The sequence below is a fragment of the Phaseolus vulgaris genome, chromosome 7, assembly GCF_000499845.2.
Source record: "Phaseolus vulgaris cultivar G19833 chromosome 7, P. vulgaris v2.0, whole genome shotgun sequence".
In the NCBI taxonomy this organism is placed as follows: domain Eukaryota; kingdom Viridiplantae; phylum Streptophyta; class Magnoliopsida; order Fabales; family Fabaceae; genus Phaseolus; species Phaseolus vulgaris.
This window is the reverse complement of record NC_023753.2, coordinates 4,736,625-4,761,086: the sequence shown is the minus strand read 5'-3', so window position 1 is coordinate 4,761,086 and position 24,462 is coordinate 4,736,625. Positions and strand designations below refer to the sequence as shown.

Sequence of the window (24,462 nt, the reverse complement as noted above, 5' to 3'; positions counted from 1 at the left end):
TTTTTGTTGGTATTCAAAAGTATATAAATTTCAATGAATTCAATGTGACTTTTGGTAATGACGTATAAATACTATATTTATCAAACATATATACTCACCTAAACCTAAGACTTTTCCGATTTTTTTCTTTCCAATATCTCTTAGTTGAAGCTGGTAAAAACATTCATGTGTTAAAATGAATTTTCTTTCTTGGTAATTTTCTTTGCTAAGAATACCATTAATGAATTTAAAAATTGAAACAATAAACGGATCTTCATTTTCAATACTATTAGATAACCAATAGTATGAAAACACCGAAGAAATATAACAAGTCTTGTACTAATCAATTAGGATAATTAAGATTTTTTAAGGAGGACGAAAATCTAGAATTTATAAAAAAAATAATTAATATTCAAAAGTGTATTATTGATTTCGATGGATTACCTTCTTAAAAGGATTTTAATGAATTTTCGTGTTATTGAAGCTTCCTTTAATTCTTTTTCTATTGATCGTAATACTTTTTTTTTCTACTATCATACCTCCCTGCTCTGGGAGGTAAAAACATTCATGTACAAGTACTTGTTAATTTTCTTTTAAAAATGTTATTATAATGAATCTTAAATTTGAATCAAAACTTTATTTTCAATATTACCAAACAAAGGTTATTAAATTATCTAAGTTCATATTTAGCCTGGTTTCTTTTTTTTTTTTCATATTTTCTAAAAGTCAATGGATTTTGTTGTTATAACATTTTTTTAAAATATTTAGAGTATACTATTAAAATCCAAATTGTAATATTTTAACATAAAAATGTTTTTTAGAAAACTAATAAACAACAATATTTTTATATAATCATTTAAAATCTACAAAAAGTTAATGTTAGTCTTTTAAAATGTCAATCCATTCCTTTGATATCTTATATTAAAGTTACTTTGTGTCGAAATTGTCATTTATGCAACATATGTTTTCACTTAGAATGAAAGAATACAATTTAAATGAATAAACATGTTAGGAAACAAACGTGTTTACATTTAAATAAAACAATTCAATTCTTCATTATAAAGAATGCAGCTTTTCATAAAAAATGCTACTCTTGGTACTTTGAAAATTCGACATGAATAAAATAGGATACACTTCAAAATTCAACGTTACCAAGTGACAAAATATGGTACTATAAATGTAACATGAGAGTATATACCCAACGCGAACAGTGTTGTGGACAACATGATCATGATCAGATCAAGGTTCGATAAAACAGTTCCCATGATTGTTCAATGTCTTATTGTAGTCCTTGTTCTGAGATTCAACTCCATTAATAGTTTGTCTCACCCTTTAGACCCTCTCTCCCCTGCTGAAATCAACAAAACAAGGGATGTAGTTCAAGGGTCTTACCTTGGTGCTATTCCTAACCTGACCTATCATTTCGTGGATGTGGAAGAACCAGACAAAAAACATGTCCTAGAATGGTTATCTTCAAAAACAAAAGACATAGCTATCATTCCTCGCCAAGCCAAGGTAGTTGTTCGAGCCAAGGGCGAGACACACGAGCTTGTAGTGGACTTAAACAAAAGGTCCATTGTATCGGATAAAATCTACACTGGTCACGGATACCCTCCTTTCACATTCAATGAGCTTTTCCAAGCCAGCAAATTGCCTCTTACGTACTCAAAATTCAAAAACTCCATAACCAAAAGGGGCTTGAATTTGTCTGAAGTTTCTTGTGTACCATTTACCGTAGGTTGGTTTGGAGAACAAACCACAAAGAGAGCCCTCAAAGTGTCATGTTTCTATAGGGGAGGATCAGTTAATGTGTGGGCAAGGCCTATTGAGGGAATCACAGTGCTTGTTGATGTTGATTCAATGCAGATTACTGTGTACAATGACAGGTACATTGCTCCTTTGCCTAAAGCCGAAGGTACAGATTTTCAATCTTCAAGCAGCAACACCAGGCCCAAAACATCTGCTTCATGTAATGTGTCAGATATCAGGTTCACCATCGAGGGCCATGAGGTCAAATGGGCTAATTGGGTTTTTCATGTTGGATTCAATGCTCGGGCGGGAATGATCATATCAACTGCTTCTATATTTGATGCCAAAAAAAACAAGTATAGAAGAGTGCTATATAGGGGCCATGTATCTGAGACATTTGTTCCTTACATGGATCCTACAGAGGAATGGTATTTCAGGACTTTCATGGATGCTGGGGAATTTGGCTTTGGACGTGCAGCTGATACCTTGCAACCGACGGTAGATTGCCCGAGCAACGCAGTGTACATGGATGGCTACATGGCAGGGTCTAACGGAGAGGTGCAACAGGTTCCCCGGGCTATTTGCATTTTTGAGAGGAATTCTGGCAATGTGGCTTGGAGGCACATGGAAATCAACAACCCCCAAAAAGTGGTAACTTGTTATACTGCATTGTAGAAGCTTTGGTTGAATTTTTTTTGGAATTCTACTGTTTGATATGAACTCACTTTGTTTTGGTTTTGTGCAGATAAGAAATGGAGAACCTGAAATTAGTTTGGTAGTCAGAATGGTTGCTACTGTGGGTAACTATGATTATGTTCTTGACTGGGAATTCTTAAGAAGTGGTAGTATAAAAGTTGGGGTAAGATTCTTCTGCCAAAACCTCTTGGACTAGATTCATGATATGGTTGAAAAAGCTCAATTTTGGTGTGATTGTGGATTTGTCATTATTACAATATATTTTCTTAAATCATCTTCCCCATAGATCATAAACATGGGAAATTGAAAAGTTATCATCTATTGCATTCATGCCTCGTGATGGATATTCTATCTTATATTATTTTGGCTCTAACCTGATTGTTAAGTTATAAAATTGATATTATTGAATTACAGAAAAATATGACTATGCTTTCGGATAAGAAGATGATAAGTTAAAAAAAAGGATGCATTTAGTTGTAGTGGAACTTATACTGAAAGAGTTTAGTGTGTATGTGTTACAATGATAGGTGGATCTGACAGGCATAATGGAGATGAAAGCAGTAGCCTATACAGAGAAAAGTGAGATAGCAGAAAGGGTGTTTGGAACATTGGTGGCAGAAAATACTCTAGCTAACTATCATGATCACCACATAACCTACTATCTAGACCTTGACATTGATGATAACAGGAACTCTTTCATGAATGCTAAGTTGCAAAGGGCAAGAGCAACTGGGTTTGGAACACCAAGGAAGAGTTACTGGACAGTTGTTAGAGAAACAGCGAAGAGGGAAGCTGAGGGTAGAATTCGGCTGGGCTTGGAGCCAGCTGAACTGTTAATAGTAAACCCCAACAAAAGGACAAAGCTAGGGAATGAAGTGGGTTACCGGCTGTTCAGTGCACAGCCAGTTACTTCTCTGTTATCTGATGACGACTACCCTCAAATAAGAGCGTCTTACACCAAGTATGACTTGTGGGTGACTCCCTATAACAGGTCAGAGAGATGGGCTGGAGGGTTCTATGCTGATAGAAGTCGTGGAGATGATGGCTTAGCCGTTTGGAGCCAAAGGTAAATTTTGTTTATTGGTCATCATTTTAACATAGTTTTTTTCCTTTTTCAAAAAGAGGAAAAAGTGCAGTTGTAGATGAAACTACATTATAAATTTTAATTTGACCTTTTTGATCATGCTCTGATACAGGAACAGAAAGATTGAAAACACAGACATAGTGCTATGGCACACAATTGGGATCCATCATGTTCCTTACCAGGAAGATTTTGCGGCAATGCCAACAATTCATGGTGGATTTGAGCTGAGGCCAGCTAACTTTTTCGAAAGCAGTCCATTGCTTTGAATACAATTATGAATTAATAGACCCATGTTCAGCTGATTAACCAAACTAATACCCATATTAATATTGTAACGTGCAACCATGTTATTGAATAAACTTTAATTCAAATTAAGAGAAACGTGTTTATTGTCATTTTCCCGTAGTAAGTTAAGTAATTTAAAAACTTATAACTTTTGCTCTAATTAAAAAAAATGTGATTGCGTAATGAAAAACAATTAAACTTTACACACTTCAAAATATACTACATGTAACACCCTTTTCTTTTACCTATTTAATTCTTTTTCAAATTTAGCTTTTTATAAATTATTACGAAAAATAATTCAGTAATCTGAATGCACCATTTGTTTAGGATATCGAGAAAACTCAATTTAGGACTTTATTACTTTTTTCCGAAACAAAACTCCGAAAATAATAACATAATCAACAATAGCGAAAGTTATACAGAAATGTTTAAATTTTAATTATATATTCGGAATAAACTCAGAATAAACTTATAATTTAACCAATAACAACTAAATTCTGATCTTACATAACCTTTTTTTTAGGTAAATTGTGTTTTTAATATCTGATGTGTTTAGATTAGTGGAAAACGTTTAACTTATTAATGAAGGATTAAAATTTAATATATAAAAAATGCACATAATTATTGTGGCATATGACTAAATATAATAGATATGAGAAACGGAATAAACTTATACTTTAACTAATAACAACTAAGTTCTCGTCTTACCAAACTTTTTTTTAAGTAAGTTGTGTTTTTAATATCTCATTTTACATTAGTGGTAAACATTGAACTTATTAACGAAGGATTAAATATATAGAGTACTTAAGTGTGTTAAGGGTACACTGAGTTATGGAATTCTGCTCCCACACAAAACAGAGTATTGTTGAGTTACAGAATACATGAATCCTTCAAATTTTATTTAGTGATTTGAGTAAAAGATAGAGAAGGTACTGTTAGGGAAGTGAACAGGGAGGGATCATGTCGTTTTGAGGACCGGATTGCTCTCGAAGAAATTGGTTGGTCTTAGCTCAAAGCCACCACTCAGAGTTGGCATAACTGGAAAATCTTCTTGGCAAGGAACGTGATGAAATCCCATCGTGTACCACAGCACTATGTCCTTGTTCTCAATCTTCCTATCCCTGCACATTAATTCATCACACCAAACATCGATCATTTCTCCTACCAAAATTTTAAATTCAAATTATTTAGAACAAAATGACACACCTTTCACTCCAAACTGCCAAAGTATCATCACCTCGACTACGATCAACATATGTCCCTGCTACCCATTTCTCAGATCTGTTGTACGGTGTGACCCACACATCATAATTGGTGAAAGCAGCTCTAATTTGTGGGAAATCATCATTCAGCAATAGTGGCTGTGCCATGGGGCCTGGAAGCAACCGATACCCGATTTTATTTCCTTGTTTTGTCTTTTTATTTGGATTTACCACAGCTAACTCTGAAGGCTTTAAACCCAGTTTGATTCTCGCATCACCCTCTGTTTTGGCCGTTTCACTTACAACTCTCCAATAACTTTTTCTGGGTATGCTACCATCTTTCACTCTCACTGTCTCCAAATTGGACTTCACAAAGGAGTTTTCTACACCATCAACGTCAAGGTCAAGATAATACGTGAAGAAGTGATCGTGGTTAACACCAATGGTATTCTCTGCTACCAATGTGCCGTATATATCCTTCTTTATTTCATCCGTGTTCGTATAATTAGTTGCCTTAAGCGCCAATATCCCAGTAAGTCCAACCTATTTTAAAATATAACATAGTTTGAGTATATGAATATAATTTAGTGCAGTGTGATTTAACACTTCGCAATTTAATCTCAATTTTTTGTTGCAGGCAATCATACCACAGATTTGATGCTGCCACTTTGCTTAAATTCCCAATCTGTGATATAGTCGTAGTTGGCCACAGTTGTAACTGTTCTCACCACTAAGGTTTCTTCTGACCTACTCTCTGTTATCTACCAAAAAGAACACAGCGAATATTTATAAACCATAATAAAAGGGAAAACGGAAAAAGAACAAAGATGTTTAAAAAGAAAAGAAGGTAGCATACCGTTTGATTTGGGATTGCAGCTTCTGTGTGACGCCACATTATGCCACCAGCATATTTTTGAAATATGCAGAAGGCATTAGGTATCTTTACAGGGGTTCCATCTGAACTAGCACGGTATGCATCTATGAAGGAAGCATTGGAAGGGCAATCGGTGAAAGGTTGCAATGAAGACATATACTGTCCCAAGCCATATTCGCCAGAGTCAAAGAATGTCCTGTAATACCATTCCTGAGTTGGGTCTTGGTATGGCACAAACAACTCTGATATCAATCCTTTGTATAGTACTGGACGATGTTTTTTCTTTTGGAGATCGTAATACGAGGCTAGAGAAATTACTGGGCCATTCCGACTGTCATATCCTACATGAAAAACCCAACTGCCCCAACTGTTTGCACAAAATCGTCAATGAAATTAAATGATATATTTTCTTCAGATTTATTAAAAAATGATAAATGTAATTCAGATAAAATTATGTATTTATATTTTATATAATAAATACTTGATTTTTTAAAATATTTATGTATATTAGCGAAACCGAGACATAACAACGGTGTATCCGCTTTTCCTATTCTACTCAATTTTCATTAGGAAAAAATTTTAATATATATATATAAAAATAATTTTGAATGAGTCGAAATAGAAAAAAAATAATATGTAAAAAAAAATATAATTGATTAATCAATTTTTTTTTCTATGAGTTTTTCTTCAAGTTTTTTTTTTCTATTCTTCTATTGATAGTTTTGAGATTAAAGAGTGTGATGATGTTTACGTTGATGGTAAATATAAAAAAATAATGACTTTACGTAATAGAGTTGTTTGAAATGGAGTGCAGAGAATGATTGAAAATTAAAGTTATTTTATTTGATAAGTGAGATTTAGTGTGAGAACTGAAGATGAAAATATGCTCTTTTTTTCTTTTATTGCCTTAATTCTGTCTATTAATATTAATTTAAAAAATTAAAAAAAATATTTTTTAAATAATTTATATTACAAAAGACTTCATTATACTACTAAAATGAGATATATTATTTAAAAGAATTCTATTTATATAAGTACAGATATATAGATATAAATAAAGATTTGTATCTATTATTTCTCTATATATCCATAAATGGTCATATAATGTCTATTAATATTTATTTCCATTCTAACCGTCGATCTGGTTGTTAGGAAGACTTGATTTCATAGCATATATATAAAAGGAAATAATAAAAATAAAGGAGATTACCAAAAGTCATGTTGTTGTGTATTTTCTTTCTCTCTCTAAACTCATCATACCTATGACGAGATTTCAAATTAAAAAAAAATTAAGAACATTTGTATTCTTAATCAAAGTCGTGAAAACGTAATATTTTATGGAATTATCCATTGAGAAATCACTAAAAAAATCATTAATTTTTATAAGAAATATCGTAACTTATTTTTAAAACATCATGTTATAAGTAGACGGTGGAATTTTTAAAAAATAGTAGTGTATTGAACATAAACATACAGTTTTAAAAAATTTAAAGTGTATTATATCAGTCTTTAAAAAGTAAAAAAAAAATTGTCAAAAAAAATGTCGGTATATTCATTTTTAATGATAAAATAGTATTTAGATTTTTCCAAATAAAGTGTTATGTGTTGATAAGTTAAAGATTCTACAATTAAAAAAATAAATATTTTTTTAAAAAATAGATTAATTTAAAAAATATATTATAATACTGATGTTTTTATTAAGAAGTAAATTTTAAATTTAATTTATTATAAAATATATTTATAAAGTAAAATTTGTATCTACTTACATATTCAATAAATTATTATACTTTGATTCTACTCCAAATATACTATCGAATTGAAACCATGTAAATAAAAATAATAATTCATTTTTAAAGCAGATTTACGAGTATGATGAACAAAGGAAGGCAATTTTTTCAGCTATGGATGAATGGTAGAAAAATGTTTAAATTTAATCAGTGTTAGTAAATTTAAATCTAATAAGCTTCATCATCAGTAACAATATATATTATCCATACACATAATGATACATATACATGTAGGCTACCAAAAAAGCAAGGAACACAAATTAAAAACAAATTATATTATTGATTGTACCTTACAGTATGACCATCAATGGTGAATCCAGGTCCATCATGTTGTTTGAGCTTTGGAGCAGAGGGTGGTTTCAGCTTGGAGGCTCTGTACTCAGTGCCCTCTGCTTTTGGCAATGCAACCACATACCGATCATTATAACCTACAATTTTCATATCGTCAAAGTCAACCAATATTTCCACCCCTTCCAGGGGCCTCGCATAGAAATTAGCAGTGCCATTTCTGTAATGGCACTTAATCTGCACAAGCCTTCTGGGCTTGGCTTCTCCAAACCACCCAAAAGTAAAGGCAACACACTGCACCTCAGACACGTTGAGACCCCTCTTCCTCAAAGACTTCTTAAACGGTTCGTAGCTTAATGGTAATTGTGTTGCCACCTCTATTTCGCCTAAGGTCAGTGGAGGGTAGCCATTTCCTTCGTATACTTTGGTTGAGACGATGGAACTTTTGGACAAGTCCACTATGATCTCGTGGGACTGCTTTTGGAACCGGACTATGACAAAGGCTCGACGAGGTGGTGGAGGAGATGGTTTGGGTTTAGTTTTGGGGTTTGAGGATTGCCATGAAAGGATTTGGAGCTTGTTGGGTTCGTCCAAACCTACGTAGTTGAAGATGAGGTTGTGGTCGGTGGTGTTTGAGGTTGGATATGCCTTTTGGACTATGGTTTGAACAAGGTTGATCTCAGAAGGGGTAAGAGGGTCTAGTGGGTGAGGATTACTGCATTCTGCAGAGCTCCAAAAGAGCATGAGAACTGATAACAGTGCCACTTTCATGGTTGCATCTATGGATATCTTGTGATCAAACTCTAAGATCCGTTTCTTCTTGTATATTGGGATACATATATATAGTGGGGAAAAGGTATCTACTCTAACATTGACAAATGAAATTAGAAATTAATTTCATCTTAGGAAGTTACTGTGAAAGATATAATAATAAAGCAGCATAATGTGAAAATCAAATGGAGTTATTATTATTACTATTATTATTATTATTATTATTATTATTATTATTATTATTATTATTATTATTATTATTATTATTATTATTATTATTAACTGGGGAAAGAGAGGTCCATCTCCACATTTTTTAAAATAATAGAAAAATGTTAAATTTAATTTCAATTTCATACTACTTTACACATACTGCGATGATAACATTATGTAACTATATATTTATTATGATAATTATTATTATATATGTGGGTATAGGAGGAATAACTCCCCAAATAGGATTATATGAGGATGAATGAACTGTAGTGTATTTAAATTATTATTAATTTTAATTTTTAAGTGATATTCGTAAAATACAAGTCTCTTACACAAAGTACAAGAAGAACGATGATTAGTCTTTAGAAATATTTTTTATTTTTACTAATAATATCAATGTTTTGATTTAAAGTTGGTTAAAATAATATTATTAGAGCAATCATCATAATTGATGTATTGTTTGTTTTAAAATTCAAAACTCCATCATAGTTTTATCATTAAAATACACATTAAAAGGTTAATTGAAGAAAATGTATTTAAATTGTTCGTAGATTCAACTCATAAGGGATATGAACGTACGAAATAAACTTCATTTCAACCTTAATTTTATTAAGATTACACCTTTATAAATTGTATTTTATCTATTGTTCATCTTTGAATTCAACACTTTATGAAGATTTTATCTATTAAAGCATCTTGATAGATTAGAGTTAACCATATTTAAATATGATCATTATTGTAAGGGTAAAACACATAATAAAATGAAGATAATATTTATTTATTTTAATACAAGGTAAATATTTTATCAAATTCTTAAATTATATTTAATAATTGGTTAATAATGGATTTCGTGCTGTGTTATACACATAAAAATAGTGTAACGATCAATAATTTTTAAAGAAAAATCTAATATTAAATAAATTTAGAAAAATAGTTTTCCACATTTTTTAAGTTTTCCGCAAATAATCATTTTCCTTTTTAAAATAAATTAATGAACAAAAGTAGGGATAAAGAAGGGCGCGACTTCATTTTTGCTTTCTCTTTCAAGTGGGGCCAAATCACATTGCAGTAGTACGGTTCTTGAAATTTATGCTTATTGCTTTCAATTGGGAGCATTTAATTTAGTTTTTAATTAACGTACTTCTTCAACCCAAAATTCAAGTTGGGACCGTTAGCTTTTTATTATCGTACTTCGTAACACATATTTGAATTTGACACTTGTACTTGTGGTAGCATACTTCTGAATATCTTTTAGATTGTTGTGAATAAAAATTAAATACAATCTTAAATAATAATAAATATTTAATATAATATTTTTTTTCATACTATCATGATAGTTAAAATAAAAGAAATTGACCTTAAACGATAAATTCACATTTAATATTAAAAAAAACTAAAAATAGAATCAAATAAAGAGTAGTAGGAAAAAAACACATACAACATAAAAATGATACATGTAATAAAAGAAGGTAAAATAATTCAACTGAAAACATTGTTTCGAACTAAATTATGAATGCTCTAGTTGGCTTTATTGGTTAGAAATTGATCAATAAGAAGAAAACGGTAGATAAGTGTAATTTCATTCTAAGTAATTTTTTTTCATCTCTAAGCGTTGGTTTTGTTTTAGTTAAGATTCAAGTGTTACTGTTGTTAATCTGGAATGCCCTAATATATTGGGTGATTCAATTGAGCCCTTTTATAGTAAGAAGTGTGAAAGTAATAGTTATTAATCTATATAAAAAATCACAGTTGACATTAAAAAAAATACTTAAATGACTCTATGTGTATGCTTAACTTTCAAAAGGGGGAATCGACTTTATAGCAATATAACTACCTCCTTATCGAATTTGTATTTTTTTTTTGCTATTTATTTTTTATTTAAAATATATTGATTTTAATATTTTAAAATATGTTAAATCTTTTTAATATAACAAAATTTTAGTGTATTTTGAAGATACAATAAAAAAATCTAGCAAAAATCTGAATTTGTGCTTATGAGCAATTTTCTTGCAATTGATGTGGTGTTGTTTTCCAATTAATGTTATTCATCCTAATACCATATATGTTTTAAACTTTTAGGATTTAAGAATGCTTTTGAATTTCATCCTCAGATATGAATTGCACAATGCGTACACAAATGAACCACGTAATTTTATACAAGGGCGTGTTAGATATTATAATCATTCTTAATTTTTTTTAATTGTAAAGGAGAAGCTAAGATAGAAACTAATATATATATATATATATATATATATATATATATATATATATATCGATTTTAAGTTTATTTAGATGTGTTTGAGATAAAGGTCCTGACGATTTTAAATCTAAGACACTCAATATGGTCAAGAATAAGTGTACTATTAACCCGTGTGTAAATTTGTTTGTTTTTTTGTTTATTCTCTTATATATACTAAAATCTACACCCTATCTCCTTTGCATTTGGTCTTATTATTGACCTAATTCAATAATGAATGTGGTCTTTTATTTAAGGTTGATTATTCGAAATCCCTTAATTTATGATGATACAACATGAATGTCTTTAAATATGAATATCGGTAGACAACCTATTTATACACAATATCGAGCTTGACCCATGACACTACAACTTCGTAATCTCAAACATAAACCATGAGACTAAAAGTCAAGTTTATTATGATGATCTCCAACCCATCTACTCTCATCATTATATTTCTCACCATTAATTAAATTCGACCTATCACACTACAAGATGATAACATCTTATTGGCAAAACCAAAAATGTTTTTTTTTATCAGCAATGAATAAATAAATTAAAGGGGATACTTCAGGGGTATCCCAACCCATATACATATCTCTCCTTTATGGTTGGAACAAAACAACCTTAAAGTGAGAAAACATACCCAAAAAATACCCAATCAAGATAAACCCTGCTCTCGGGGAGGATCCACTCGGGAAAACCCCATCTCATTGCTCTTATAAGGCTAACAGACATCTTTATCAAACCAGCACAAACCCAGCGATGTGTCTACCTCGGTAATTTTCAGTACCTGATCTTCCGTTCTTCGAATACGGCAATGATACACAACTTCGCCGACCACTTCATGGAGATCGCCATTTCATCGACCGGCGATCATGTTTACCTTTGCCTTCGGCGACCACCGACTAGCGCATGGAGATCGCCATTTCAAGTTCCGACAACCACCACGCACGCAAGGAGATCACCGCTTCCTCGACCGGCGATCATGTTTACCTTTGCCTTCGTCGACCACCGACTAGCGCATGGAGATCGCCATTTCAAGTTCTTCCTGTCATTACTACATAAACAAGATAAGACCTGCAACATAACACATAACTGCAACTGGTCACTCTCTGCATCCTTCTACTTCCCCTCTTTCTAACAAGAAAGAACAAGCGCAGTCCCAACTCCACAAATCCAGCAAGGGCGTTACGTACCAATCACTACCACAACACTATGATAACATTGTAAACCCCTGTTTCACTATATCCAGAATCCCTCACTCCCACCCTTTTGTTCCCACAAACCGGACAAGTTCTGTAACTCAGCACCCTCTTCTTCAGCAGCTTGATAAGCACGCACCAGGACTGAGGATCCACTCCGAGAAAGAGTAACTAAAACGAAGAGTTCCAAACTTCAATTTAAGCCACGTCGACAGTTGGGCAAGGTGGAAAATCTCTTCAGCATCAGCAGTCCCTTGCTTGAATACAACCAGATTCCTTTGGTCCCAGATACTTCGTACTATAAAGACCCAGATACCCTTCCAGATCTGATTTTGATTAACATTAAGGTGAGAGAGATGAAAATTCTCGAAGTGGACAAGAATATCTTTGTGTTGAACAAACGAAATGCCTATCCATCTTAAACATAGGTACCAGACACGCTGTGCACAAGCACATTCTAGAAAGAGGTGTTGGGTTGTTTCTTCTAATTCATTGCACATCACACATAGAGGAGAATTTACAGACACACCCCTACCAATAAGATTATCCAGAGTTGGAAGTCTATCCAGCAAAATCCTCCATGCTGTCATTAACGCTTTGGGTGTTGCTACCGCTCGCCACAAAAGGGAAAAGACATTATGTCGGGCGTTATTACTTTGGCTATTCAGGATCAGATAAGCAGATTTCACAGTAAACTTGCCATCATCATCCCCGTTCCATGTTAATGAATCCTTGACTTTTGGACACACTATCTTCCCCGGGATGAGGTTTACCAAATCCTCCTCCATAGGACTTTCCCAACAAAATCTAGGTCTTCTCCAGCTTAGCCTCCAGTTCCATCCTCCATCCTCCCAATTCCCCACTTCAACTACCTTCTTTCCTTGGTCCAAGGAGATAGAAAAAAGCCTAGGAAACAAAGTTGATAATTTATTATTTTCCAGCCATGTATCTTCCCAAAAACTCACTTTGTCACCTGCTCCGACTTTTCATTTAAGTGATTGTTGAAACCATCCGTCACCTTCTCCCATTTTACAGACCTTAGACAGGTCTCTCCACCACCATGAATAGCTTCGGCTCAAGGCTTGGAGTCCCACTCCCCTGGTATGGTACTTGGACGCCAGAATCTCCTTCCATTTACCCTTTTCCTCACTCAACAACCTCCAATACCATTTTGCTAGGAGTGCAGTATTAAATAGACTGATATCCTTAACCCCCTAAGCCCCCTTCCTCCTTATCCTTACAAACCTTTTCCCACCGAACCCACGAAATACGCTTATGATCATCACCCCAGGCCCATATAAACCTCCGTTGGATACTGACAATCCTTTTACATAATGATGACGGTGCTTTAAAGACAGATAGGTAGAACAGAGGGATGGAGGTTAGGACCGATTTGACCAGACAAACTCTTCCTGCTAATGACAGTCTTCTCCCTTTCCAAGCACTGAGTCTAGCTTGAATTTTGTCCACTACATGATCCCAGAATTGCGCTCTCCTTGGGTTTCCTCCTACTTGCAGCCCCAAGTATTTGAATGGAACCTGCATTTCCCCACAGTTGAGAGTTTTCATATAAGTCTCTAACAAGCCCCTTCCAACTTTGATACCTGCTAGCTTTGACTTATGGAAATTAACTTTAAGCCCTGATGTCAGCTCAAAAACCCTGAGAATAGCCTTGATAGTAAAAATATTGGCATAAGAATCTTCACACATAAACAGGGTATCGTCTGCAAACTGGAGCATACAACACTCGACCTCAGCTCTCCCCACTTTCACACCCCTTAGCAGATTCTCCCTTAAAGCACTACGGACTAGGCCAGCCAGGCCTTCAGCGACAATGAGGAATAGGAAGGGAGCCATAGGATCACCTTGCCTCAGCCCCCTAGACGGCTTAAACTCCTCTGTCGGACTGCCATTAACTAGTGTCTTAGACATAGTTTTGAAACTTGTGTTAGAAACTTGAAACTCATGGATCTTTAAAAAATATTTTGGAATATCAAGTATTTATATGTGTAAAAAAATTTTGGGGCTGCCAAATATATAGAATATACTAAATTGAATTATACTTTGATTGGGTTAGAGAGTGAATTTGAGATGATTTGAAGGAAAAATGTAAAGAAAGTGATGTTCTTTGGATTAAGGTAAATAGAGTGGAAAATGTAGAAAAAATGTACGAAAGTTTGTGAATGATTGATGGATATAATTAAAATTGTATTTTTTAATTGATAAAAATATAAATTTACAAAATTAACCTTATATTTAAAAATTATTAAAAAATAATTTAATTTATTTATCTATAAATTATAATTATTTTTAATTAAAATATTATTTTGGGTAATATATTAGAACTATTTGATAAAAATTAAAAATGATATAAAATTTAATAAAAAAATATATTAAATGTGAATAGAGTTTACTGTGTGTTATTGAATTTATTTAAAGCTAATAATTAAATAATAAATTATTTCATATATATTTTTTGTAAAGTAGATATTAATTAAGAAGTAGATGATATTTAGAGAGATGAGTTTATTTTTGAATGAATAATTCAACTGGTTAAATTAAGTTACCATTAATATAATAATGATAACAAAGAGAGTATTTTGAAATGATAATAATAATAATGTTAGACAAGTTTATGTAACTAAGGAACTGCATTTAATTCACGTCAACCAACTAAAAATTCTAACAATATCATAATTAAATTTAATATCTTCAACATTATTAAAAATTATTTTAAAGTAATCAATAACTATATCTATTTAATAAAAATATAACTATTTGAAAATTTAAAATAAATTTTAACTTTTATAATAAAACATTTCAAAAATATGAATTAAGATTAACAAAAATATAAACATAAGTTAAAATAATATCCCTAAAAACAAAAATAATATTTAAATTAAAATAACTATATATATATATATTATACATTCATCTCATTATATTAATATTAATTTTTAAAATATATTTTCATAAAATTAATATATATGTTGGAGACTAGATTACCTATAATAAATAAGTGGGTACAAACCTCATCTCATGATTTAATTTTATAAGGATAAAGTTACCTTAAAATCAAATATGTATAAGATCCACTTCAAGAATATTCTAGCGAGAGTTGGTTGAGCTCATCTCGTATCAGATCGTTATTGGACTACGCATAAATATATAATCTCATGCACGAGTTGATAGATTTTGGCTTGAGGGGGTATGTTGGGATTTCACATTTGTTAAGTTCATTAAACCATACGCCAGAGAAGTTATTGGACCACCCATGAATATATAGTCTCACGCACAATTTGACAGGTGTTGACTTGATGAAATATGTTGGGATCTCACATCTTAACAAGAATTTGTTAGACTTATCAATCACAAACTGTCATATGGTTATCGGACCACCAATAAATACAAACAATATAAATAGGTATAAAGATCACGTCGATTTTATAAGATTGAATTAATGATGTTAATAAAACAAAGATACATTTAACACAATAGTTTTAGGGCAATTTAAAATTCTAATTTATCAGCTTATTGTAATTATATAAGTAATGTTTAAATAATTTAAAAACGAAATAAAAAAATATTCCTATATCTTGAAAAAGTTACTAACAATATTATAAACAAAACAGTACACAGAAGGAGTTCAAAATTTGGTAAATATTAAATAAAAGTGGTATGAGATTGTATGTATCTTTTGTTTATTAGCTGAACTGTGGAAAAGGAAGAAACTACAAATGTTGTATAGGAGAAAACAGGAATGTTTAAAATGTGGTTGGGTTGTTTGAGTGGAATGAAATGCATGATTAGCAACTAATGTTGAGAAGTGCAGTTAGGCCATTGCAGAAGCTTGGGTGATTTTGTTTTAAGGACTGGGTTGCTCTCGAAGAAATTGGTTGGCCTTAGTTCAAACCCTCCACTCAACGTTGGCATAACTGGAAAATCTTCTTGCGAAGGAACATGATGAAATCCCATCATGTACCACAACACTATATCCTTCTTCTCAATCTCCCTATCCCTGCTCATTCAAATTCTCAACATCATTTCTCAGACCTTCATTCAAAAACTTTAATTTTTAACAGAAAGTTCATAAGAATTGAAGTGTGGTAAGCAAGGTAACACACCTGGAACTCCAAACAGCAACAGTATCATCACCTCTGCTACGATCGACATATGACCCTGCTGCCCATTTCTCAGATTTGTTGTATGGTGTGACCCACACATTGTAATTGGTGAAGGCACCTCTAATTTGAGGGTAATCATTAAGAAGCGAAAGTGGGTGCACCCCAGAACCGGGAACCAAACGGTACCCAATTTTATTTCCTTGTTTTGTTCTTTTATTAGGATTCACCACTAGCAGCTCTGAGGCCTTCAAACCCAGGTTGATTCTCGCATCAGCTTCTGTTCTTGCCGTTTCACTTACAACTGTCCAACGACTTTTCCTTGGTATGTTTTCATCTTTCACTTTCACTGTCTCTAAGTTAGACTTCACAAAGGAGTTGATTTCACCATCAATGTCAAGGTCAAGATAATAGATGAAGAAGTGATCATGGTAGACACCAATGGTATTATCTGCTATCAGTGTGCCGTAGATGTCTTCTTTTATTTCATCTGTGTGGGTGTAAGCCCCTGCCTTAAGCCCTAATATCCCAGTAAGTCCAACCTAAAATATAACATGTAGTTTCTTCATAACAGTAGGTAATCACAAATTTCATGTATACAATAAAACAATTCACAAGATTGAATAAAGAAATGGTTCTTGAAATTTCAGTCATGTAATATAAAACATTTAAATCATACCCCAATTTTGATGCTTCCACTTGGCTTAAATTCCCAATCTATAACATAGTCGTAGTTGCCCACAGTTGAGACTATCCTCACCACTAGGCTTACATCTGACCTGACCTCAGTTATCTACCAAAAAGAACACAATGAATATTTATGAACTGAAAAGGTAGCAAGCAACAGCAGAAAATTAATAAAATGTACCACTTGATTTGGGATTGAAATTTCAGTGTGACGCCACATGATATCACCAGCATACTTTTCAAATATGCAGAAGGCATTAGGTATCTTTACAGGAGAACCATCTGAAGCAGCAAAGTATGCATCTATGAATGCTGCATTGGGAGGGCAATCGGTGAGAGGTTGTAGTGAAGACATACACTGTCCAAAGCCATATTCACCAGAGTCAAAGTATGTTGTGTAATACCATTCCTCAGTTGGGTCTTGGTATGGCACAAACAACTCTGATATGAATCCTTTGTGCAGTACCCGACGACGTTTCTGCTTTTGAAGATCATAAACTGAAGCTAGAGAAATTATTGGACCGGCCTTAATGTCAAATCCTACGTGAAAATCCCAATTGCCCCAACTGATTGAACAAAATGGTTAATATCATGATCAATGTTACTTTTACTGTGCCATTTTAATTTAATATTTTCTCTAAGATTGTATTCATTTTTTAAAAATATTGTTATACAATTTTTTGCATAAATATCAAGAATTAAAAGCGTTTTAGACATTTTTAAGTTCTTACATGGGAAAGAAAAACGACACGGTTCCTAACATATCAATCTGCCAGGTTGCATCCAATTGATTGATGTAGAAATATTTTTCGTGTAAAAAATAATCTTGTCACCATTATTCTAATAATATGTTTACATTGCCTATATAATAAATTAACAATGTAAAATATTATTATATATCCTTGGTGCTTTTCATGCTGGTATTAGTTTATGATTAAATCACACCACTATGGATCCAATCGACAATAAGAAAGCATATTTTCTTCCTACCCACAGTCTTCAATGAGGATGACATCACTAAATAATAGTTATTGGTTAGAAAATAGTCGTTTCCTACACTTGGATGTGTAATAATGCCTAAAAGTAAAAAAAAAAAAAATCGTTTTTCAAGGTGCACTTAATTGAGTTGGAATAACGAAGAAAGGAACATGGTTCTTTTTTACTATGCTCCACCAATTATATTACTTTATTAATGAAATAGGGTTGGCTTTAAAAAAAGTAGGAATAGGAGGAAGTGAGTTTATAATAAAGAAGAAAAAGTGTAACAACATATGACACGATTTTATTATAAAAAAAAATTGTATTAAGATGATAGAATCTTGATTATCTCAAATAGAAGTGTAGGACTTAATTATCAATTTTTTTCAAGGTTACACGGAAATCGTGTAAAAGTTATCGATTCAGTTTTAATTATTTTTTTATAAAAAAAAAGTTTATTTGTTTTTTTAAAAATTGAAATAATTAATTGAATTAATTTAACAAATTTTATAAAATTAAGAAAAAATAATTAAAAAATAGTGTTAAAATTTTACACTTAAATTTTTTATAAAATTTGTTTAATTAATTATTTCAATTTTTTTGGAAAATAAAAAATAGCCAAACTTTTTGTTTCAAAGAAAAAATACCAGATTGACATATTGTATACAAGCTTCTAAAATTGCCCCAATAGTAAAAAAAAAAAAAAAACAAGGAAGAGAGAAAAATTCATTATTGGTACCTAACGGAATGGCCTTGAATGGTGAATCCAGGTCCACCGTGTTGAGTGACAGCTATTCCCTTAAGCTTTGGAGCGAAGGGTGGTTTGAGCTTAGAAGCTCTGTACTCAGTGCCCTCTGCGTTTGGCACTGGAATCACGTCTCTATCAATGTAGCCCACGATTTTCATGTCATCCACGTCAACCACTGCAGCCACCCCTTCTATAGGCCTGGCATACAAATTTGCAGTGCCATTCGTGTAGTAACACTTAACCTTCACGTTCCGTTTGGTCTTGGCTTCTCCGAATCATCCAATAGAGAATGAAGCACACAGAACCTGAGACGTGTTCAGACCCCTCTTCCTCAAAGACTCCTTAAACGGTTCGTAGCTGAATGGAAGCTGTGACACCACGGTTTGTTCGCCGAAGGTCAGCATAGGGTACCCATTTCCTTCGTAAACATTCTTTGAGACGATGGAACGTGTGGACAAGTCCACTGTGATCTCGTGGGATTGTTTTTGGAACCGAACTACGACGAAGGCTCGACGAGGTGGTGGAGAAGATGGTTTGGTTTTGGGGTTTGAGGATATCCATTGGAGGATTTTGGGCTTGTCGGGTTCGTCCAAACCCACGTAGTTGAAGGTGAGGTTGTGGTTGGTGGTTTTTGTGGTTGGGTATGCGTTTTGGACTATGGTTCGGACAAGGTTGAGCTCAGAAGGGGTTAGAGGGTCAAGTGGGTGAGGGTGATTGCATTCTACTACACAGCAGCTCCAAAAGAGCATTACAGTAACCACTGTCACTTTTGTTCTTGCATCCATGGCTTTCTTCATCAATATCAACATGGATGCTCATACTTTCACACTGCAAACATTAAATAATGTTTCTTCTTACAGATTTGTAATATAAATGATTTACTAAAACATTGGTTTCACTTTATCTAATGTTTCTTTTTCTTTTCGTTATTATCTAATAACAAAGGAATTGGTGCATACTTTTCAAAATTATGGTGACAATATATATAATTGGTACTTAATCTCACAAATATTGTTTATTACTTCCGAAACTGCTTGGAACCTTCCTAGGTGTCTTTTTTAATATAAACCAATCACTCTCTATTTCATTTTTTTTTATCTTCTTCTTTCCAAACTTTCCGTCATTATTTTTTAATTATTCTTACCGTAAAACATGACAAATACAATTGATTGTGAAAAATAAAATAAAATAAAATAACAATATTATATCATCTTCTATAAAAATTCATAATTTTCATTCTCATGATTATTTTTTCTTTTCTCCCACATGGAGACATTAGGATATTGCACTTCGTTATAAATGAAACAATAACATACTTATTAAATTAAAAAATAATGTAAATTTTAAATCATTGAAATAAAATAATTTCATATGTAAAAGCGGATAATAATATTATTAATAATAATAATATTTACATTTATAAAACTGTTTTTAATTCTTATATTTTTTTAATTTAAAATTTAAATAAATTTTCTCTACAAATTAAGATTTAGATAACAGTAACATGTTATAAGAATGATGTAAAAATAAATTATATTTTTAAGTTGGCTTACATGAATAGTAACGAATTTATATTGTTATTTTCAATGCTATAATTATGTTGCGAGCCTGCAATTTTCAATTTATTTAATAGACATTTGGTTCGTATTTAATTGATTGTAATTATCAAATAATTAAAATTACAATGTATATTTTACTGAGTTTTATGGAGTTATAAATGTTATGGAGAAAATTTAAAAGATGAGGCTTACTAATGTCTATTTAATTATGTTTTAGTTTGTGCTGCGTTTACTGTTAAAACTAATGTTTTGTGAATACTTCATAATGGATGAAATACTTGTCTTAATTACATCGAAAAAATCAGTTTTAGGATTACTCAGTTGGCAAATATATGATTTATTCATAGAGAATCATTTCATTAGTATAATAGACTTTCATCTAGTATGTTCTTAGAATTTTTTATGAATATATATCGTTTTTCTTAGCATATGAGTTTTGGTCTAATCTCCCATATTTTTGTATTTTTTTTTAATAATATTTTTTTTTCATGTGATGACATATGATTGTTGTTGATTGAGGTGTCAGTCTAAGTGAGATGTCAAGTTGCATAATGATGCCTAACATTAAAGGTTTTATAAAAAAAATAAAAATTGCAATTTATTGAATGTAAATATTTAATTAATTAAATGATTTGATGATATAATGTAAATATAACTAAGATAAATTATTTAAATTATTTGTTTATGGATAATTTAGGAAAACTCAACCTAAATATCTCAACTATCATTCATAAACTCTTAATCTGCCGGCAACAACTTGCATAAAGTATCTATTTTATTTCTGTATACATTTTATTTTTATTGAAGTAAAATACAAATATTCTTATTCACTTTATATTCTAAGACCTACAACAATTTACTTAAAATTTTAAACAGAAATTTACAATAAAAAAATCAGATGAGATTTTAAATCATGTGTAGTGTAGATTTACAACATTAAAAAAAAGTATAATTAATTTGCCAAAGGTAAATTACGCATGAAAAGGTTAAAAATAAAAAAATCGAAATAACATATTTATAATTCATTATTATTTTAAAGTGACTAACATCTTTAAGATAAATACGAAATTGTGAATTAAAATATTTTTACTTATCTCAATTGAAACCACAAACACACCAGTATTTTCTTTTTGTTTGTGCGGTCAAATCTATGATTATAGTTATAATTAAAAATGTTGAATGAAAACGAGTAACCTAAGATTCTTTAAGAGAAAAGACAAAATCTCACATAAAAAGTTCAACGATGAAAAACCTAATTCGATGTTTTTATTCTTCATGAATTCTTTGTACCACTAATATCTTTAATCGAAATGGGAATCATGAATTCCAAACTTTGAACCTTATTAAAATCGTATTTTTTTGTCGTCACATTTCAGATGTGACTATAATTACAATTTTAAACATCGAATATATAAACGGGGAAAATTAAGATTCGTTGAGAGGAAAGAGAAATCTCACATAAAAAAAACAATAATAAAAATATCATTTATTAGCGGATTGTTATACTTGCGTAATCACACCTTAATTATGATTTGTAATTTTAATTTAAACCTTGAGTGAAAGTGAAAGTTTAGATAAAGATCGAATATGATAATTTCATTTACTAAAATCTTAAACTGATATTTTTATTCAATATGATATTTTCTCATCCTCATTCTCTACAACTTTAACATCTTTAAGCTAAAATAAAATCAACATGGCATAACTTGAATACAACTAGACATGAAGATATACTAAGTCATGACTGAATACAACTTTATTTAAGCTAAAAATGTTTGATATGGTAGTTTTCACTACCACCAACATCGTAGATGGCACAGAAAGAGAATGCTTAAAGCTCTAAAGTCTCAATGAAAGATCCATAGAATCACCACTCATAATAGCATGCTTAAAAAATCCATTATTGTTTATGGGTTTATCCAGCAAGTTGAGATAAGGCTTAGTTCCATCAACTGCAGAAGTCTTCATCTCTCTTTGGTGGATTAGTGGAGAAGGAAACAATGTCATTTTGTTAACACTATTCCTGTCAAAAGACATAGCTAGAGATGGACCATGAAACGATTGTGAAGCAGCAATTACTTGTTGTCTTGCATGAGGAAATAGGTTTGTTCTCTGTCTGGGCATCAACACAGGTTGTAGTGGTGATGTCTGGAAAATTGTGCTGTTAAAGTTTCTTGTTTCCTGCATCATCATTCGCCTGGGGAAATTGGGTTGCAAAGGGTTGGGAAGCATTTCCCTTTGAGAGTTGACACGGTTTGGTGAATAGAACCTTCTCATTGAAGAGTTTTGTTGAGCAAAATGAGACTCTGTGTGGGCTATGAATGCGTGAAAGTCTGGGGAAACATGGTTGCATAATTTGCATGCAATGCCATTTTGGTGAGGATGTTGTCCATAGTTCAAACCAACTGCCTCAAAGCTAATGTTGTTGAAATTCATGGACATGGTTTTTGACAAGAACTATAACAAAGTATAACTTGAATATTTTTAGACACAAATGTGTCCTTTTTATATGCGAAATTGTTTATACGCATTAATTGTATAAATTAATAATTGAAAATACTAACTACAGCTCTTAAGTACTATTAAGAAATATAAAATGGAAAATTCTTTGAATACTGTCCCATGGTTTTCAATCTCTTGAGTAGTTTTCAAAAAAAAAAAATATATATATATATATATATATATAAAGTTATTAATTTCTTAATCAATGTGCTTAATTAATAGGACCCTTTAAAAACTAATTATATTCATAGTAATTTAACTAGTAACTTTTGAGAATATATATTACTTTTCCAAATAAGGAAACGCATTTGACCATACAAGATGCAGTTGTTAACATAAAAATAATTAGTAGAGATTTTTAATTAAATTATTATTATATTATTTTTTACATAACACATTAAGTGTATACGTCATAATAAAGAAGTATAATTTTATATTTTACTATCATAAAAATATCTAGGGACAGTATGTGAAGAGCAATGTTATCACTTCAATAATTTATTTATTCCCATTTTCAGTTATAGTTTCTAAAATAAATATTTATATGAAATAAATAATTGTTTAACATTTTCCTAATTGCCTTTTTTATTTATTAAAAACGAAAGCACTAAATAAAATTATGTACTTACATTAAGTACCATACTAAAAGTAATAATACTAGAATTTTTTTTATACACCTTATTAAACATTTTTAATTATGTAGAAACTTTGAATAAATATTCATAATTTCAATATAGGACAATAACAATTTTCTTATCCTACGTATATGTTAAGAAGTACAATAGCATAAAATGATTTGGCTGACGTTGCATACGATTCTTTTGTCTTTTCATTTAAAGCCCTGACGCAAACATACTTATATTAATTGAATAATTATACAAAATTCTTCTGTTTATCTTTAATTTATTAAAAAATATTAAATAAATTTATAATGTAAAATATTATATATTTATTTTTTTATTTAATTATTTCTATATAAAATGATTTTTTCTATGAAATTAGGCGTAATTTTTACGAGATAGAATCTTTCTCGAGTAGGATAGAACTTATATATAATTAATAAGCCATTTGAAATTTTAATTAATTAATATTAAAAAAAGGTTCAATGTCTGATTAGATAACATACTGGCAAAGTGTGATAGAACTTGTCACTTTAATAAATTATTTATTTATTTAGTTATATATCTTTCTACTTATAGTCTCTACAACAAATATTTATATTAATTGAATAATCGTTCAATATTTTCATATTCCACTATTTTATTTATTAAATGGAAAAATATTAAATTAAAATAAGTATTTACATTTAGAGTCTTGCTATCTAATGTTTATACTACGGAATATTCAATACACATAATTAAATATTTTAGAACTATTTAAAATTAAAGCAAATATTTTGTATTTTTAACAGAGCAATAATAGCTTTTTATACTATAAATATTGAAAAATCTATATTTTAGTTCAAATATTTTAATATATAAAATTGAGAAAAAATAAG

The 24,462-nt window shown here is 31.1% G+C and overlaps 4 protein-coding genes across 4 annotated transcripts; 1 reads left to right on the top strand and 3 right to left on the bottom strand.

Annotated features, from left to right (window-relative positions):
• The first annotated feature begins 1,068 nt into the window (after window positions 1-1,068).
• On the top strand, window positions 1,069-3,882 carry LOC137829723 (primary amine oxidase 1). The gene is made up of 4 exons (XM_068636609.1): window positions 1,069-2,379; window positions 2,474-2,587; window positions 2,952-3,490; window positions 3,621-3,882. The coding sequence occupies exons 1-4, from the start codon at window positions 1,204-1,206 to the stop codon at window positions 3,772-3,774; spliced, it is 1,983 nt and encodes a 660-aa protein (XP_068492710.1). The 5' UTR covers window positions 1,069-1,203; the 3' UTR covers window positions 3,775-3,882.
• Window positions 3,883-4,566: 684 nt separating this feature from the next.
• On the bottom strand, window positions 4,567-8,824 carry LOC137827701 (amine oxidase [copper-containing] alpha 2, peroxisomal-like). Its single transcript, XM_068633967.1, has 5 exons — window positions 7,946-8,824; window positions 5,852-6,236; window positions 5,643-5,756; window positions 5,000-5,538; window positions 4,567-4,914 (listed from the first exon to the last, which is right to left on the bottom strand). The coding sequence occupies exons 1-5, from the start codon at window positions 8,713-8,715 to the stop codon at window positions 4,752-4,754; spliced, it is 1,971 nt and encodes a 656-aa protein (XP_068490068.1). The 5' UTR covers window positions 8,716-8,824; the 3' UTR covers window positions 4,567-4,751.
• A 7,187-nt stretch (window positions 8,825-16,011) lies between these two features.
• On the bottom strand, window positions 16,012-19,800 carry LOC137828884 (amine oxidase [copper-containing] alpha 2, peroxisomal-like). Its single transcript, XM_068635629.1, has 5 exons — window positions 18,895-19,800; window positions 17,359-17,743; window positions 17,170-17,283; window positions 16,494-17,032; window positions 16,012-16,387 (listed from the first exon to the last, which is right to left on the bottom strand). The coding sequence occupies exons 1-5, from the start codon at window positions 19,059-19,061 to the stop codon at window positions 16,183-16,185; spliced, it is 1,410 nt and encodes a 469-aa protein (XP_068491730.1). The 5' UTR covers window positions 19,062-19,800; the 3' UTR covers window positions 16,012-16,182.
• On the bottom strand, window positions 19,179-19,712 carry LOC137827999 (primary amine oxidase 2-like). Its single transcript, XM_068634388.1, has one exon. It carries the CDS (start codon window positions 19,710-19,712, stop codon window positions 19,179-19,181), a length of 534 nt encoding a protein of 177 aa, XP_068490489.1.
• Window positions 19,801-24,462: the final 4,662 nt, after the last annotated feature.